This window comes from Cyclopterus lumpus, chromosome 10, assembly GCF_009769545.1.
Source record: "Cyclopterus lumpus isolate fCycLum1 chromosome 10, fCycLum1.pri, whole genome shotgun sequence".
NCBI classification, from domain to species: Eukaryota; Metazoa; Chordata; class Actinopteri; order Perciformes; family Cyclopteridae; genus Cyclopterus; species Cyclopterus lumpus.
The window spans coordinates 21,008,247-21,026,843 of NC_046975.1; the positions used below are offsets into that span (position 1 = coordinate 21,008,247).

Here is an 18,597-nt window from a genome sequence, read left to right on the forward strand (position 1 = left end):
ACATTCGGGACAATAAACCAATATGAGTAATAAATAAAGATTGATGATCTCAACCGGTGCCGATCTGTCCTCAAGTGGAGTGGCCTTGACCTCCTAATTGCATCAGATAAAGGACTCATCTCTGTACTGCCTCTGACACCCTGGCTGTGTCTGGAGCCGGTCCTGGCTCCTGGCTCCTGGGCCCTGCCCCCTGACTCCTTGCCTTGCTTCATGCATCTTGCCCCTGGCATGGCCCTGGCCTCCTTCCTCATTGGCCCGGCCTCCCTCTTTGTGCCTCCTGCCTCAAGGGCCTGGCCTCATGCCTCATTGGCCCTACCTCCTTCGTGATGCCTCCTGCCTCCGTGGCCCTGCCTCCTGCCATGGCTCTGCTGATGCCCCTCCTCTCCACCTCCTTCTGTTTACATTGATTGTGGAAATCTGGATCGTGGTCCATACCTACTATTCATTACTCATAATTTCTGTCGTATTCATTGAATGTATTGTAACTCTGTAATGCTGTTAATTCTGTACACATGACATATATTGCTTCTGTCCATCCTCTGTTGCTCTCCTGAAGGTTTCTTCCCTTTTTTCCCTGTGAAAGGAACTTTTTTCTGTTCTTTAGGAGTTGTTCCTGATCCGATGTGAGGTCCTGGGACAGGGATGTCTTATGTGTACAGATCGTAAAGCCCTATGAGGCAAATTTGTAATTTGTGATTTTGGGTTGTACAAAATAAACTGTATTGAATTTAATTTAACAGATAAACCGGTCATTCAGAAAGAGTTATATTACCAGTAAATAATGCTCATATTAAATATATACATAAACCCATCAGTGACGAAGATCACATGTTTGTTTTATTTTAGAATATCATTATTTATTACAGAATAACCTGAATTGAAATGAAATGAACCATAGCATCCTGTCTTATGTAATGAAAATTATTTCTAAATATTAATTTTAAATTCACATTAGTCATCCCTCAAGTTGATAAGGGGAAGGCAGGCCGGGTAAATAATTGATAAACCCCTCCCTAAGACTGTTTAGTATCGACTTACACTTTATTATTATTATCACTATTATTCCAAATATTCATATTGTCAGATGATGCTTTATTCTTGGAAATAACAATCCCACACTATTTTACCTCCTTTTTAATCTTTGTATAATACAGATGTTGCAGGGGATTCCACTGATAGTGATCAGCTGCTAACTTCCGGCAACTACTGAGAAACTCCACGACCTGAGAAAAGAAAGGAGGTGACTTTCATTACACAGCTCTTGGTTTATACCCCAGGTTTATATTTAAAATGTCCTGCCTCAAATTGTACTGCACAGAAGCCTTCTTAAATGTAGTTAATGTTACACGCAACCACTAGTAACATAGAACTAACATTATTATTTCCAGTATATAAAAGAAACGCGTTAACTACATATTAAATGGCTCTGTATGGAAGCCCATTTTCGTCAATTTGATGGAAAATATAAAGATCATGTAAGTCTTTATAATGAGATACTATCTAAAAATAATATCTCATAATTAAGATTTAGCATCTCATACTTATGACTTAGTATCTAAACTTAATATGTCATAAGTATGGTTTCACAATTAGGACTTACTATCATTAAATATGACTTAGCATCTCATAATTATGACTCACATGATCTTAATCTTTTCATCACAGGTGCAGAAATAAGCTTCCATACTTTTCGTCTGGTGAAAGTTGGGTCAATTGTTGTTTTTTTAAACTAATGAGCAAACGATTTTATTTTAATTTTATAAATAATATAGGTAGCATGAACCCTATATGTCTATATAATCTATCATCTCCCACTCCCTCCGAGCCTGACAGGCTTGATCGCTCCACGTTCCTCCACAAACTCCCGACAGACAGGGGAACATGCAAAGCTGCGTATGCGCAGTTGCCACCGGGGCGCAGCAGTAGCGCAGCTTTGTGACGCTCTCCAACGTCTGTGTTATGAGACCTATTTCGTGGGGTATCTTGGCTCCACGTTGGTTTTTCCAGCAGGGTGACACGAGCTGTCCGCGAGCTGTGACGTTGGGGACACCGACACGTCTCTTCGGCTGAATAAGAATAAAGAGAAACAACTTTCTGGCGTCCTGTGAGCGAAAAATAATAATGTTTCCAGCGAGCAGATACTCGAGTAAAGGTAAGTCGGCTCACTACCTAGCTAGCATTACCTGCTAGACTTGAACACAGCTCACCTTTAAACTTATTTTTTACCGACAGCGTAGTCGTCCTAACATATTTTCTTCTTCGTGCTCACGTCTGTTTCAAGGCTTTTCCACAGACGCCCACGTTTGTCATTAGCCAAACGGCACGGCGTGCCTAATTTATGTTAGCATCAAGCTAACATGTAGGTGAAAGTTGAACCGATATATGGGTCACTTGAACAACGTCCTTGTCCTCCTTTTACGCCATAAAACCACCGTACACGTTTTGGGAAACGCACTGGCGTTGTTAAGTTGTAATTATAGCGCAAGTTAAAGTGTTTCGCCTTCTAAGAAGGCTGTTTAGACTCAGCCTTGCACTTTGAAGTTAGCTTAGCTGTGGTATCCCATAACTCCTGTTAGCTAGCACGGTGCTACTTGTTGTGACAGCTGCTTGGCATCGTCGCCACGCTCGTGGAGCACACCTGTAAAGCTTTTTGTTGTTGAGGTGTGTTTATGCCCATTGTGCCACGTGCAAGAACTTGTTATGCTTTTAATTTAATTTGCCATTATTTCAATGTATGTCATTTGTGAACCAGATCAGACTAAACTAAACCAGTGTGCACGCAATCTAGAATAAATAGTTACATAATGGGAGTCTTTTTTTTTTTTAAACTACTTCTCAGTAGTTTCGCTTTTTTATTTACTGTTTGTGCATTTTTAGTAGTGTGTTTTCCGTCATCACATACAATAAAATGAGTAAAGCTTGTATACATTCTAATATACAAAAAATGACCAAAAAAAGTATAGGCAGAAGCATAATGCACATATATTCCTATCCTAAATTATTATGAATTAAATTAGATATAAAGAGCAAATAATTAATATGTAATTCACACTTGTAACCCTCAAACATTGTTTTATAAACAATCCTTTTGAAAACCAAAAATGAGTTGACCATTCTTACATTCATGTTAGCGTTAGCATACATGAGAGCACTGTTGAGTATGTTTAATAAAGGCTGAAGTTACTGAATTTGTATGTTGTAATGCCTCGTGTCCTTAAGATGCACTTTATTGGTTTTTAATTGTCTGTAAAAGGGAATATTGCTAACACATTTTTTTTCCCGCGTTGGCATACTGTGATATTCTGTACTATCTCAGGTTCAAACTGCACCATCTTTTCATTAAATCAATTTGAGAAGTGGAAAATGTTCCTGGATTTGAGTTGCGGCTTGTAATTCAGGGTGGGGGGGGCTGTTTTCTATCTAGATCAGTGGTTCTCAACAGCCAGACCAGTTGAGAACCACTGATCTAGATAGAAAACAGCCAAATGTCCATCAATTTCAGCTGGTCTTGACTGGGAATCTGTTCTCTCCCTCGCAGCCCACAGGTGCATCAGGGCACTGAAGACGGCGCAGGGAGAGCATGCTGCCCCTCCGCTGTACACGACACTAAACAGACGGGCGTGCTCTTCGGTGTCAACACCCCGCATCACCACACACTACACCATCCATTCCCGGGATAAAGATCCAAGATGGGAAGGTAAGACACTGCACTATATACAGTTACTTTTTTAAAATTAGAATGATTTGTTACCAATCAATACCCACACTCGAGACCGTTTTGGGCCATTTTTAAGATCTTTAGTCCATATTTTTGGTATGATAGTAACACAGAAAAGTGGAAGAAATGGTTGACAAATTAAAGAATTCAGAAAATAAACCTTGCATTGTAATATTTCTGAATTGTGTCTGACAGTATTTTGTATAATATCCAGAGAAAGTATCAGTGTGGATTTGCAGTGACGGGAAGGTTTGATTGATCTAGAGCACAAGCTAAAGTCTATTTGACCTTTTAAGGAATCAATGTGACTGAACCCAAAAAACTATGATGTGTGCTTATGGACTTTCATACTGAATGCAGAGCCTCTTTTGTTCCTCAATCCGTCTTTCTTATGGTCCTCGCCCAGGGATCGAAATGGAGAGGTTTGCCGATGAGGCAGATGTGGTGATCGTAGGTGGGGGCCCTGCCGGTCTTTCAGCAGCCATTCGTCTGAAGCAGCTAGCCAATGAACACGAGAAGGAGCTGCGAGTGTGCCTCGTGGAGAAGGCCTCTCAGATTGGAGCACACACCCTGTCAGGAGCCTGTCTGGAGCCCACTGCCCTTGACGAACTCATTCCAGATTGGAAGGAACGAGGGGTGAGTGTCTTAGTCAACAGTTCTTGGTGGCCTTGGTGTATAGATTGGTATCTACAGCAATCTTTATATCGTATGGGATGGTTACGTCAGAGCCCGTATATGTATGAACATGCATGTATTTATCCACACAAATCCCTACGAAGTTCAACATCTCACACTGTGCTCTTACCTCAGGCACCTTTGAACACACCAGTGACTGAAGATGTGTTCAGCATTTTAACGGAGAAATACAGAATCCCTGTCCCCATTTTGCCAGGTAAAAGACATTTTTATTCTATTTGTAATGGTGTAATGCTCTCTCACTTTGTATGCCGCACAGGCGCTAACAGGTTAGGTTGAGGGAGAGGGTGCGTTATTGACACCAGAGATTAGAATGACATTTGTAAATATTACATATATATTGAGATTGTGTGGAATTTAAAAACAGACAAAAAAAAGGGAGCTAAGTGCTGTGTGGAGTGAGCATGTATACCCAGATAAATAAAAGATAATTACATTCTTCAAAATAAAAAGCTTTTTGGAGACTTTGGAAACCCACCACTTGCTAGCAGTGTGTTGTGTACTTATGTTTTTTTTCTTTCTTGTTGTCTGCAGGGCTGCCTATGGGAAACCATGGTAACTACATCGTGAGGCTGGGGAACTTTGTGCGCTGGCTCGGGGAGCAGGCCGAGGAGCTGGGAGTGGAGCTGTACCCTGGTTATGCTGCAGCTGAGGTGACAATAAGCATATAATACGTTTTTTAAATTGATTGTCTTGCTCTCATAATTGACTGTAGTTGGGTAGGTTGACTATAGCAGCGTTAATTTGTCCATGAAATTGGCCTAATTTAAAAAATATATAAAACTGCGAGACCCATTTTGTAGGCTTAATACTGTTTCTTTAAAAGTGGCTTTAAAACTCAAAATAATATCTACTCCAAGCGCTTGCACCACTGGAGTTTAATGACTCATGGAAGAATGATGGATGTTGAAACCTTTTATTTCTGTCAAAAAAGGCCAGTCGTTTCTAGACGTTCATATGCACATGCATTCGTCATTTTTGACGGCGTAATCAATTAATTGGATCAGTTGTTATTGGCATGTCTATTAAGTAAAAAAAACTGATATAATCCAGTAATCGGTGCCCCTGTTTGTGCTTCTTCAATCATTTTATTAAACGTGTTTAATAAATAAAGTGTTAACCTTCTTCTGTATTATTTGTGTCAAGGTTTTGTTTCACGAAGACGGAAGTGTAAAAGGAATTGCCACCAATGATGTAGGCATCGCCAAAGATGGCTCCCCGAAGGTAATGTGCAGTGAAAACATTAATTAATAATTCTGTCCAGCTGTGGTCCGTTTGTCATCACTTCATGGCTCAATAAAAGATATATACAGATACAGGCCATTGTTTACAACAAAGAGTGGTTCAGGAATTAGTCCTAAAACCCCCAAATTAGCTTTTTTTCCCCCACTCCTGGTTCCCTCATCGTGAAGTCAGTGGGATGTTTTGTGAGATGCATTTTTAGTGCATCATTTCAGAGGGTCGGATTTTCCGTTTTTATTCAGGTTGTTTTTTTCTTTTCTGTCTGATCGCACCAAAATGTTGTTTTCCACTTTTCATAATTCATTGTTATCACATGAGCCTAACTATTACAATTACCGTTCCTCTCTTGTGCTGCAGGATGTTTTCGAGCGAGGAATGGAGCTCCACGCTAAAGTCACAATGTTTGGAGAGGGCTGCCACGGCCACTTGGCCAAGCAGCTTTACAAGCAATTCAACCTGCGGGAGAACTGTGAACCCCAGACCTACGCCATCGGCCTGAAGGAGGTAAACAACACGGACTGCTCCCATTAAGCTGCTATTGGTCACTCCGATTGTGCCCTAAATTGGATTTCGCCCTTAATCCAGTTTGACCGATCATTCCTAACGAGTACAATCCAATCGTGAGGCGATTGTTTAAAGTGGTCGCGCTATTGTTTTATGCGTTTTGTTTTTCCAAATCTAGTTAACATGAATGCAATTAGTTCAAAGTTTACCGTTTTCATAGTGAAGCTGAACATAGTCCGTGTCAGCCGGAAAGTGAATGAATCGATTTTAAGTTTACTGATCACTTTTGTCCCCTCTGTTTTCCTTCTTTTAGGTGTGGGCGATCGATGAGAAGAAGTGGAGGCCGGGCCGAGCGGAGCATTCTGTGGGCTGGCCCCTGAACAGACTCACATATGGAGGATCCTTCCTGTACCACCTGAATGAGGGAGAGCCGCTGGTGGCGTTGGGCTTTGTGGCGAGTGGCTTTTGTGTCTCCATCCTGTGCACAATATAAACAGAAGTGACGGCTGATTGTCATACAGGCAGTAAATAAACTGCAGCTCGAGCCTCTGAATACGCAGTTATTACATCACATTACATGTCATTTAGCTGACTTACAATAAGTGCATTAAACCACGAGTCCAAACTCAGAACAACAAGAATCAAGCGAGTACTATCCATAAGTGCCATTTAAGTGCCACTAAAGTGCACCAGGACCTGTGCTGCCTTCTGAGTGAGAAGAGTTCGTATTCTCCTGATGTTGTACAGCATGTACCTACAGGAGCGTGTTATTGCAGTAATGTTGGCAGTCAGGGAGAGTTGACTGTCGAGCGTCACTCCGAGGTTCCTGGCAGTCGGAGTCGGGGCCAGCACTGAGTTGTTGAAGTTAATAGATAGGTCGTGGGTGGGAGAGCCTTTTCCTGGAAGGAGGAGAAGTTCAGTCTTGTCCGGGTTAATTTTCAGTTATGCCGTTGGCGGTCTGCATTATCACCGTATGTTTGTTTTTTTGTCCCCTGCATGATAAATAACATAATTCATGGTTTCATTGTGAAATGTTTTGTGGGAATAGATTGTATGTCTTTGTGCTTGGATTTTTTTTTTTTTAAATAAATAAAATGTAATGCATATATTTTCCATATCGGTCTGCTGACAATACCCCTTAATAACAACTTGAAAAGGCATCTAATTTATGTAAATTCAGAAGCTCAACTGATTTATTATTCCTATCGCTGCCATTCTCCAACATTTTCTGTTTTCTTTCTTTGCAGATCCTCTTGATCTTTGTCATACTGGTTTCGTTTAAAGACCTTTTGTACCCGGCTATGTTTCTGATTTTCAAAGCACTTTTAACTAGGGATTGACCAAAAGGGTTTATTTAGGGCCAACACGGATTATTAGTAATCAAGGAGACCAATCATTGATATTTGGAAACAATATAAATTTGCAGAAATAATTAAAATGTCACAACTCCCAACACAAAACTTTGCTCAAATGCATCGACTATCTACCCAACGAACAAATAGTCAAATAGTTGAATATTCGAGTCCCGGCCATAATTTGTAGTGTCAATACCGAGAGCGTAAACCTTCAAATAAAATATGGAAAAACTTAATCGGATTATTTTAAGCCACAGTCGCATAATCGAACACCTTCTCCCACTTGACATTTTTGAATGACTTTTGATTGTGTTGTTCCGGCTCCAGGTTGGTCTGGACTACACCAACCCGTACCTGAGCCCCTTCAGGGAGTTCCAGCGCTGGAAGCATCACCCCTTCGTGGCCGCCACGCTGGAGGGCGGCAGCAGGATCGCGTACGGAGCCCGAGCGCTGAACGAGGGCGGATCGCAGGTATCGCAATATGTTCATTATCTACAAAGATACTCGTTTGGTATCGGGATTAATTGGATCATTCATGATTTTAAATGAATTATGACAACAGTTTATTGAAGGGGTTTTCACTACTACTGATACCTGGTTTATTTATTGTTCAGAATGCGTTTTTCATGCCTTTTTTAACGACCGTTGATTATTTTCGAATACGCAATATCGAATATGCAATATCACTTTTATCGGGCAAAGATTTTAGATAACATTACAAATATGAATAAATGAAAAGTAATGTGAATATAAGTCTCCACTTATTATAAGCCAAGTAATATGGACTGTTTCATACTGAATACAAGTTTTACTCGATATCAATTGAGGTGTCGTCGTTTTTAAAAAAGTGTGATTATTAGAATTATGGATGAGGGGGGAAAAATTAAGACTTTTACAACTACTCATGTATTTGTAAATAACATAAATATCACAGTAAGCAACTGGGAGACGAGTCCAACTGGGAGGAAACCCAGTAGCTGACCCGAAACGGCCTTGAGGGATTATATATTCCACTCCGCTTTGATATGCTGCAGACCGTTTATGAATGCACATAAACAAAGCCTCATTTAGTTCTCAGTTAATTCATTCTTTTTTTTAGAAATTGAATCTAAGAAAATGCAAACTGTTTGCCGGTAAACACAAACAATTCTAAGTTTATAAATATGCTTTCTGATTGCACATTTACTAATTGCTTTGTGGCCAATGGTATCCAGTAAAATGATGGATACAAAAATGCCTTATTTGCTGTGAGTTGAATGCAACAAAGTAAAAAGTAAATAAATGTGCGTGAACTTCTTCTCCTCTTCGCCAGTCCATCCCAAAGCTGACTTTCCCCGGAGGGCTGCTGATTGGCTGCAGCCCCGGCTTTATGAACGTGCCAAAGATCAAAGGCACCCACACGGCGATGAAGAGCGGCATGCTGGCCGCGGAGGCCGTGTTCCCCAAAGTCACCGCCGAGGGCCTGGATTCAGAGACGGCAGGTACAGAGTTTAAGACCCATAGGACGGCCATGACGGCAGCAGCTGCTTGTATTTCCTTCTAGTTCCTCCCCCGTATGAGTCCGCCTTTGTAAAGGTTAGTTAAATTCAATGATTAGATGATATTAAATGATACTTGCGACGAGGCGGGCTCATGTGTCATCCATCAAAAGGTCGGGCAATAAACTCTTTGTTTTAAAGCAACTTTAAAAATGAACCACAATGTGTATATAAAAGGGTCAATAATCATAATGAAATGATCCATTGTGGTGACTCATTACGAAATCATTATTCATTCAGGTTTTAACCTAATTTTGTCAATACTCTGTTGCACAAAGACAAAAGAGGAATGGACTTTTTTGTTTTCTTTTTTTAAATATAAAGTGTGTGTTGGGGAAAAGAGAAACTGCCAATTGTTAGATTATTAAAGGGTTAATTGTGTTTACTCCTCGTCGCATTGTGCTGCGCAGATGGCTTCTCGTTCTTTTTGTGATCGGCCTCCGAAACAAAATGTTTTACCACAAACTGTCCAAGTGGATATGGAAAGTCCACTACTTCTGTCAAATGTTACACTCTTTTTATAAATATTTAAGGCTTTGTGCTGAAAAGGAAACATGACAACAGCAGAAATGAAATTGCAATCCTCAAATTTTTCTTTTTAATCATCCTCCCAGGCCTCCATGCGCCCGAGTACGCTGAGACTTTGAAGAAGTCGTGGGTGTGGAAAGAGCTTCACGCGGTCCGAAACATCCGGCCGTCCTTCCACAATTACTTTGGCCTGTACGGCGGCATGGCCTACACCGGAGTCTTCTACTGGATCTTCAGAGGGAAAGAGCCATGGACACTCAAACACTGTGGTGAGTGTCGCCGCCCAGCTCCGTGGCCACTCCAGTATTTGTCTCCATTGATCTGTTTATTGATCTGTTTATTGATCTGTTTATTGGCGCGGCCTGACAGTCGCAGCAAAGCCGTGTTCGTTTCGTGAACCAAAACTACGTCATTGAACACGACTAGAATGCAATATTGTTGAAGACGAAACTTTAAATGGGGGAAAAAAACAAAAAAAAAACACACTTTATTTTTGTTTGTAGACTCCTATTTTTTATTTGTATGTTTCCTTCAATGGAGCAGCGTCATGCCCTGAGCTGCATGTGTCATATCGGGACTACTTCCTGTGCAATGCACTTCCTACATTTATGCTCCACCCAGTGGTGAGTGTCAGAACTGCATGTGTGTATTCACTTTGTGTTTTTAGATGAGGATCAAATAAACCAAAACTACATTATGGCTCAAACACTTGAGTTAAAGTTGATGAAGACAACGACGGGGAAGAAGGAAACAAGGGTTTGGGCTGAAATGTTCAATCTGATGGCTAAAAGAAGTCAGTTTTCATTGACTATATTAAAATATTTTAGATTTTATTTCACCTAAGATGCGACTAAAATGCCCAGACTTTTAGTCAACGAAGACTTGACTAAAATATAACAGGAGGAGATATTGACCAACAAGTAAATTTGACACAGAACTAAGACGAAAAATACTACTAAAAAAAACTCCTATAGATGAAGAGAAATGTAATTTTCTGTTATGTCATTGCAAAGAAGAGAGTTTTTCCCATTTCAATGTGGGTAGCGATGCTGCTGCACAATGCCGGCGTTATTCTAAGTATGAGGTCGTGTTAAAAATCAACATTTCGTAACCTGTCTGTGCTCGATCTGTGTCAGGCCTCGACGCAGACCAGCTGAAACCGGCCAAAGAGTGCACGCCGATCGAATACCCGAAGCCCGACGGCAAGCTCAGCTTTGACCTGCTGTCCTCTGTGGCCCTGAGTGGCACCAACCACGAGGGGGACCAGCCCGCCCACCTGACCCTCAAGAGTGACAGCGTCCCGGTCCAAAGGAACCTGGCCATATACGACGGACCTGAGCAGCGCTTCTGCCCCGCAGGTGACTAATATTAATATTGCAATATGCATTTTATTGTTGTTGTTTTATTTCTTTTAAACTCTAGGGCTAAAAAAAAAAAAAAAGATATTGTGCAGGCTGGGCAATATGGCCAAAATCTTCTCTCCAAATATCGGTCATTTCATATCTCGATAACAAATATAGCTCACTATTTAGCGTGTTTTCTGGTCTTTCAATAAATAAATAAATAGCGTATATGAAATAACCACAAAGCCTATTGTTTGCATACCTCTGTCTGTATTAAAAACTAATTTAAAAGTACTTAAATGACTGTATCATTAGTTTCAGCCCTAAATTTTAATTTATCCCTGTAATTATAAATGACCCTTAACATTGTTGTTTGTAGTAGTTGATTGAAAATTTAAATTGCGGCGTTCATTCCATACTTTTCACTGTCAATTATCTTTCCAATTAATTGATTAGTCCGTTCAGCCAAGTGCTCGTCACGATTTCCAAAAGAATCTTCACGTAGCTGCTTCTTGTCTGACCGACAGGAAATGTATAAAGTTTGGTTCTGGACGTGTGAAACTGAGAACTTCAGCAAAAGCTCTTTTTTTTTTGGACTTATTTAAAAAAAAAAAATATATATATATATATATATATATATATATATATATATATATATATATATATATATATATATATATATATATCGGCTTTATCTCAAAGCACCATTTAAGTCTCTGATAGATATTTATAATTAATTAATAAATACATTTGAAAAAAAGAAGATATATTTAATTAATTATGAATATATATCAGAGACTTAAATGGTGCTTTGAGATAAATCCGATGTCACGGTCATCTAGACTTTTCCTTTAAATATCATTATTTATTTTAAGTTTTAATGAGAGCACTCATTGCTCCGGAGAAAGACTTTTCTTTCCATCTGGCTTCTTAAAAGGCCAACATTGGTAACTTTAAGGACAGCAATTACTTGGAAAGTTGCGAGCGCCCTGCATCTTTGGGTCAGGAAGGTGAATTTCACTTTTATAATTGGTTATGGGCGGCCATGAATCCACCGTGTTCCCCTGCAAGGGTGCAGTCCCCATTATATAACTTTCCCGCTATTATGAACACAAATGTAGTGTGTGTGTGTGTGTGTGTCTTTTTGTTAGCAGCAACATTGTTCAAGCAACTGGCAAGTTGTCGGACCAGTTTATTATCGAGCTGTCAACAACCAGTGGGGGTGCATTAATGACTTGTTCCCTTCCTGCTGGTTAACAATGTAATGTTTCCCCAGGTGTGTACGAGTACGTTCCCCTAGAAACGGGAGACGGGATGAGGTTGCAGATTAACGCTCAGAACTGCGTCCACTGTAAGACCTGCGACATCAAGGACCCGAGCCAAAACATCAACTGGGTGGTGCCCGAGGGCGGCGGCGGACCGGCCTACAACGGGTTGTGAACATTGTGTTTTTTAAGAAAGAGAACTGATCGCAGCACTCGCCAGTTATGGCCATCAAGTCAGAGTACGCAACAGAGAATAATCTATATAGCGGTTTGCGAGCATCAAGAAAATCTCAAAAGCATTGATATTAAAAGTGTATTAGGTTTTTAACAGTTGGTTAGTTTAAAAATGAATGTTATGATACTGGACCGTATAATAAAGCTAGGTCAGTTTCCAAGTTTGTTGCTGTAAACAACTGCTGTAAAATCCACAATGGGCATTTAAAGTGGCTACTTGCTTTAACAGTTAATATATATATTTCCTTCCAAGACCTTTCTGTAAATGAACAAGGCGTTTTCAAACGAAGGTTTATATCAGCATTTATTCTAGGTATGTTTGGACAGCATTTCATCCACACAGTATTGTACATTAAATGATAACATCGCAGTAATGAATAAAGAACTCTTGAAAAGGATCACCCCTTTTTTTTTTCCTCTCGTTTTATTGATCTCTGTAAAAAAACATAAATAAAAACAGATGGATGCGCTATGTGGCCGGTATCAAAACCCCAACAATGAAACGATACAAGGGCTTTTTTTCCGTTGCTTTAGCTGAACCACTTCCAAAAAACCCCCGGAGCGAGGCCCCCGGCGTTGAGCGGCGGAGTCAGCCAGGCATCGGGCCGACGAGCAAAAAACAAAACAAACAATATTCATTACAGTGACGACGCGTGTCCGAATAAAGACAGATCAAAGCTTACGACAGTTATTCCCTTAAAAACGACACAGTGGGGGGGCTTGAAAACATGAAAGGACCTGCAGACTGAAAGATGCTGTTGACGCTTCCAGCCGGTTACTGGCTGTCTGGGCGCAGCTTCCCACGTGGAGACGACCACAAACATGGACAAACGGTACTAACAGGCGGTTCATTGCGTTGTTGGGCGGAGACGCTCACGCAAACATTTTGGCATAGATTTTCTTCTCCTTCTCCTTCTCCTCCTGGATTTTCAGCTGGACTCGCTTCAACTCGTTGCCGATGGCTGTCAAAGGAAAACACTTTGAATTATTATCAGGAGGTCGCCAGGTGGCTCTTATCGCGAGCAGCCAATCATTTATTTTTTTTTTTTTAGTCACGAGTCCCTCGGATCAAAGTGACCGTTTAAACAAACTTCAAACTAATAACCTTTTTAGGTCGATCAGATTATTTTTGGTAGCATGCCGCCTCATGCAGAACACAATTACTCATTTCTCCCCGCCAATAAAGTTCAATTAGAAGGAACAAAAACAGAAGCAACAGGACGTTTTCCTGCAGTCGTGGATCATTTCTCTTCATGAGCCTGCATATTAAGTTTGAATAATACACGTGAATATGCATGCGATGTTAAACGGGGGAGAGAAAATGTTCCCACCTTTGTCTTCTGGAGCGATTCCGTGAGCTTTCTTCAGATCGATCTGAAAAGGGCAGAAAACAGTTGGGTGAGTCAGGCGGATCTCAGACCCCCTAAGATACTGATTATGATTAGTGCGTCTGGATTTAAACCAATAAGCCGTTATCACCGTCTGCTTGACTACTTTATCGGTTTCTCCTACATCTGAACTAGCGAGTCCTGTGGTGCTAACAATGCTCTAAAGAATCAGATAATGCGTATATACAGACAATAATATTGTTATTGGTTGTGTTGTTTTTTTTTTTCTTCCTGTGCACAGATTGTAAAGCCCAAAAGTAATTGAATGTTACCATGGCTTTGCCGTTCTCCTTTAGGCCCTGCCAGGCCTGGGCCCTCCGGAAGAGCGCCTTCGTATTCGCTTGGTTCAGCTCTAGAGCCTGTAGACAGAAATACAGATATGAAATTACATTTTAATAGTGGGCAATTATTAATTTGTGACTTATATTATCCTTGTATTTCACATTTACTAGATAGGAACCAATAATTTATGATACACTGACTTTACCCTGCCAGAAATAAAAATGGCCACTTTTATAGATACTACATTTAAGTACGAGGTATAACGTATAGTACCAGTAGCTTATAACGAATAATTCCCCCCCCCCCACACACACACTAACAAACGTACCTCGTTGCAGCTGTCCAGAGCGTCCTGCCACAGCTGCATCTTCAGGTTACATGCTGCCGTGTTGAGGAAGCAGCTGAGGGCGGTGGGCTCCAGCTTCTGCTGCGCCTCCTCCTCCAGCAGCTCTCCACTCACCTCCAAGTACCTGCAGAGATACGACATCATGTTTTTATTATTAAAATTATTCACGCTCATTGTTGGTGATGGACTAGGAGCGGTTGGTTGCCTATTCACAAACAAGTGTTGCTCGGTTTTCGACAGCCGCGAGACGCACTTCATTAAGCATAACTAGGTACCATGAACATGGGAACTGTAGTTTCTTTTTACTCTTCCTTCTGCTACATATACCGACATACTGCAAGAGGGGAATTGTGTGATGTTAACGTAGAGCCGGTAACACAAGTTTATTCATTTTATTAATGATGCATGAGCAAATTCTCATGCATTATTATTAGCTTGTTTATCTTTGTTATTTTTGAGCAGAAGTTTCAATTAAGTTTTGTACCATATTTACTAAATGTATGTAGATTATCTGAGGATTTTATTTCCTTTGGAGGAGAGAGGACGACTGTGACAAAGCAACACACACATATATATATTACCTGAGGGCTTTGCTATATTTGTTGACTGCAGCTTTCCAGTCTTGATTCTTAAACAGAGTGTTTCCAACATTCTTCACATCCTCAGCAACAGACAGAACTTTGTCAACCTGAAAGTAAAAGGCAAGAAACAGAATCAGACCGGTTGCAAACAAAGCGTCGAGTCCGACCATCTCAACCACTGTCCTTTGGCGGTAAACATCTAAACAGAGTGATGCTCTAAATGCAGACAAGCCCTCATTTTGGTGACCCGCCCTTGAATTTGTTTAGCAGCGTTTAGTGTTACCGTGTTTCCAGCGTTTGCTACGCTCAATGCGTCCTGGATCTCGATATTGATCTTCTCATCAGCCAGTTGTCGGACTAAGGCCCACACACCTGCCCGTGTCGTTGAAGATCAGAGACCTCACCGATACTTACATCTTTAAAGTCGACGTCAGAGTCCTCGGGGAAGTCTGGGTGGGCGTCCCCTGTCCCATCGTCTGGTCCGTCGTCGCAGCTGTCCTCGTCCTTGTGCTCGCCGCAGTCTGCGATGGCGCACGGCTGCAACGGGTGGACATTATGACGCATGTTAAGACACAAAACCATCACCAATGACTGTTCGTATAGCGGTCATGTTGAGCGTCGTCGATCTAAAATGTTTACTTGGGTTATTTCGTTTTTTAAAAAGGTGCCGACATCTTTACAATTGAGGCTAGTTGTGAAAGACAAATATAATAATAATCCTTTTCCCCAAGTCTAAAAATCATGACACAACGTGTATAATTACGGGTAAATGTATTCTTTTTAGTGTATTATTTAACTGAAAAACATTTACCTTTACTGGGACGTCCTCGTTGGTGTCAATGGCCTCCAGCATTTTTATGACTCCCATCCCTTTCAACACTTGTCCGAAGACTACATGCTTGCCATCTAAGTGCGGAGTGGGGACCGTGGTGATGAAGAACTGTGAGCCATTGGTGTCTGGTCCGGCATTGGCCATGCTTAGCAGACCCATTTTGTCATGCTACATGGAAGAAGGGAAAAACATTACGACGACAGACACAATATGGCACCACTGACACACAGAAACAGGAAACTAACGTAGGGATAGGGACGTTAGATTACTTCACCTCCGTCTATATAGTTTCTATACAAACGATCACAACATTGAGTGAAAGAAGCAGAGATAATTTCATAAAGATTAAGGAATTACTTCACAGGAAAATAAGTCAATGGGACATCCTTGAGAAATATGTCCACTGCTGTCAAGAATGTCATGGTCTCCTTGAAATAGCTAAAAATAACAACAGTGCTGGAGAAGCTTGGCAAGAGTGTAGACCGTCTAAGACATGGGTCACTAATAGGCAGACCTCGGTGCGGATCCAAACTCCGATGCCGTTGTGTCCGGACATAATAATTGAGATTTATTCAATTTCAACCAGCCGCAGCTTTTTTTTTTAGCCTTGAAGGCAATCGCTCAGCGGTCCAGGAAACACACCGACCAATTACATATGGTGTAAATCATCTCGCGTGATGCTACTCGGCCAATCAAATGTGTGTATTCCGATAAGCTTCCCATTTATACAAGTCTTAAAATGGTGTTCTCCAAAAAAAAGAAATGTTATATATTCAATTGAACTTTATTTGATCTGACAGTCAGTTGTTGACAACATTCGGACATACCTCATTATATATATATATATATATATATAAATCAGAGCGCAAGTTATACATTATTGTGATGTTCTCCCCAAATGGACATTGTTAAATATGAAATTGAATAACCTTATTCTAAGATTTTGGGTGATTCTGATGTTTAGTACTTTACCTTGTAGTGGAAGTTCTCGTCCTCAAACTTCTCCCCATAGATGCTCTCACCCCCGGTGCCATTATGGTTGGAGAAGTCACCTCCTTGGATCATAAACTTCTTGATGACTGCCCAAAGAAAATGTACAGCAGAATTACATTACAGATAAACCAGACTGAATCTTCAAAAAATGTTTTCTTGCTGAAATGAAATTAGTTACTGAAGGTTTTATATATATATATATATATATATATATATACACATATACATACACACACACACACACACACACACACACACACACACACACACACACACCCACACACACACACACACACACACACACACACACACACACACACACACACACACACACACACACACACACACACACTATACTGTCTAAATGATTGATTAAAAACATTAATAATTAACTTTTAATGTTGCAATATTCAGCATTGACCTGTTGGTTAAAATGTACACTTTAGTTTTGTATTTGATCCCAGTCAGCCTTTATAACATCAGGCCATATATGCAGTTTTATTTGTTATGTATTTTGGTGAATCGACACAAATTGATATTTGCTTATTAAAAAGGGAGATCAGCAAGTAACTAGACTCCCCAAATAGCTCACTGCATTGGAAGTATTTTTAAGCCAATTCTACACACGTGTGTGTACTAAAACTTAAAAGTTGTCCTTTTAAAACTAAAATGGAACTTTTATAATGCAGATGGTGGCGGCCATTTACTTCTGTGGAATGGGCATCCTTTGAAGTGCAGCGGTTTCCCAGTCGATTTGCCAGTGCCTTTCTCTCCAGTGCAGAGAGCCCGGAAGTTTTCAGCAGTTTTGGGGGTGATGTCTGCAAACAGCTCCAAAACTATCCGGCCAGCTGTGGACAGCAAAACAAACAAACAACAACAAAAAAGAAGAAGAAAAGAAAGTCAGTGTAACTTTACTGTAGATGTTTAGTGAAATATTCCGATAACCTCAAGAACAGCATCATGGTTACATTACTGGTATATTTACTAGAGCAAAGATGAAGTGGAGCAGCCTTTAAAATAGGCCTCGTCGGGCTACAGTAAAACATGTCTTTGTGTCGTTTGTAATTCATTAGCTGCAGCCGGTTAAATCATTAATAAGCCACTCATTTTAAGCTTATACCTCCCCATTTGATTCCCTACAATTAACCGCAGTTATTATAAACGCTGTCTTATAACGGCGCGACGCATAGCTAAATTAACCAAGTCACTCTAGACAAACACAACCCCACGTGGTGTTAAATGCACTCTCACGCGCTCTGTGACCGTTTTTTCTCCCTAACAGCGAAGCTAGCTCGCGTTAAACGCCCGTTAGCTACTCGCGTCGGTATTTATTTTACAGACGGGCTTTTTTTATTTTATTTATAATGTTGGTAAAGTGTAACGTTAACTCCTCTGGCAGCTGCCCGCGTGAATTACTCACTTTGTACAAGTCACCATTACGAGCCAAAAATTGTGCTAAGCTAAAAAAAAAAAAAAAAGAGGCTAACGTCCTTTTATTTTTTTTTACATCCTGACATTACAATCAAATCATTTAAAAAAACATAAACGTCCCGACCTTTTTCTCCGCCAACGTCCACATCGAAGAAGACGCGAGGGTTCTCGGGGTTTGAAGGCTTGTCCGACGGTATTGGGTGAGACATCTTTAAGGACAGGGCGATTTCAGACACTTGTTTCGGGCTAACCTAGCTAATCCCGGCCGGCGTAACGTAACTACCGGAGCAGGTTGGAGCGAGAGTGGAGCTCAATCACTTC

General features: G+C 40.7%; 2 protein-coding genes across 2 annotated transcripts; one reads left to right on the top strand and one right to left on the bottom strand.

Annotated features, from left to right (window-relative positions):
* Window positions 1-1,905: 1,905 nt before the first annotated feature.
* etfdh (electron transfer flavoprotein dehydrogenase) lies at window positions 1,906-12,824 on the top strand. Its single transcript, XM_034543027.1, has 13 exons — window positions 1,906-2,152; window positions 3,539-3,697; window positions 4,125-4,354; window positions 4,529-4,610; window positions 4,949-5,067; window positions 5,561-5,638; window positions 6,014-6,160; window positions 6,474-6,614; window positions 7,843-7,986; window positions 8,828-8,996; window positions 9,668-9,850; window positions 10,718-10,939; window positions 12,201-12,824. The coding sequence occupies exons 1-13, from the start codon at window positions 2,122-2,124 to the stop codon at window positions 12,362-12,364; spliced, it is 1,869 nt and encodes a 622-aa protein (XP_034398918.1). The 5' UTR covers window positions 1,906-2,121; the 3' UTR covers window positions 12,365-12,824.
* A 17-nt stretch (window positions 12,825-12,841) lies between these two features.
* ppid (peptidylprolyl isomerase D) lies at window positions 12,842-18,597 on the bottom strand. Its single transcript, XM_034543028.1, has 10 exons — window positions 18,401-18,597; window positions 17,553-17,693; window positions 16,825-16,931; window positions 15,832-16,020; window positions 15,435-15,557; window positions 15,021-15,127; window positions 14,422-14,563; window positions 14,084-14,170; window positions 13,755-13,797; window positions 12,842-13,385 (listed from the first exon to the last, which is right to left on the bottom strand). The coding sequence occupies exons 1-10, from the start codon at window positions 18,483-18,485 to the stop codon at window positions 13,297-13,299; spliced, it is 1,113 nt and encodes a 370-aa protein (XP_034398919.1). The 5' UTR covers window positions 18,486-18,597; the 3' UTR covers window positions 12,842-13,296.

Excerpts from the sequence above, each read along its gene's own strand:
- etfdh (XM_034543027.1), top strand. The coding sequence starts at position 2,122 with ATGTTTCCAGCGAGCAGATACTCGAGTAAAG. Across the intron at positions 2,153-3,538 it reads GAGCAGATACTCGAGTAAAG|CCCACAGGTGCATCAGGGCA; the intron begins GTAAGTCGGCTC and ends TCTCCCTCGCAG. Across the intron at positions 9,851-10,717 it reads ATGGACACTCAAACACTGTG|GCCTCGACGCAGACCAGCTG; the intron begins GTGAGTGTCGCC and ends GATCTGTGTCAG.
- ppid (XM_034543028.1), bottom strand. The coding sequence starts at position 18,485 with ATGTCTCACCCAATACCGTCGGACAAGCCTTCAAACCCCGAGAACCCT. Across the intron at positions 14,564-15,020 it reads AAATATAGCAAAGCCCTCAG|GTACTTGGAGGTGAGTGGAG; the intron begins GTAATATATATA and ends GTATCTCTGCAG. Across the intron at positions 13,386-13,754 it reads AATCGCTCCAGAAGACAAAG|CCATCGGCAACGAGTTGAAG; the intron begins GTGGGAACATTT and ends TTCCTTTGACAG.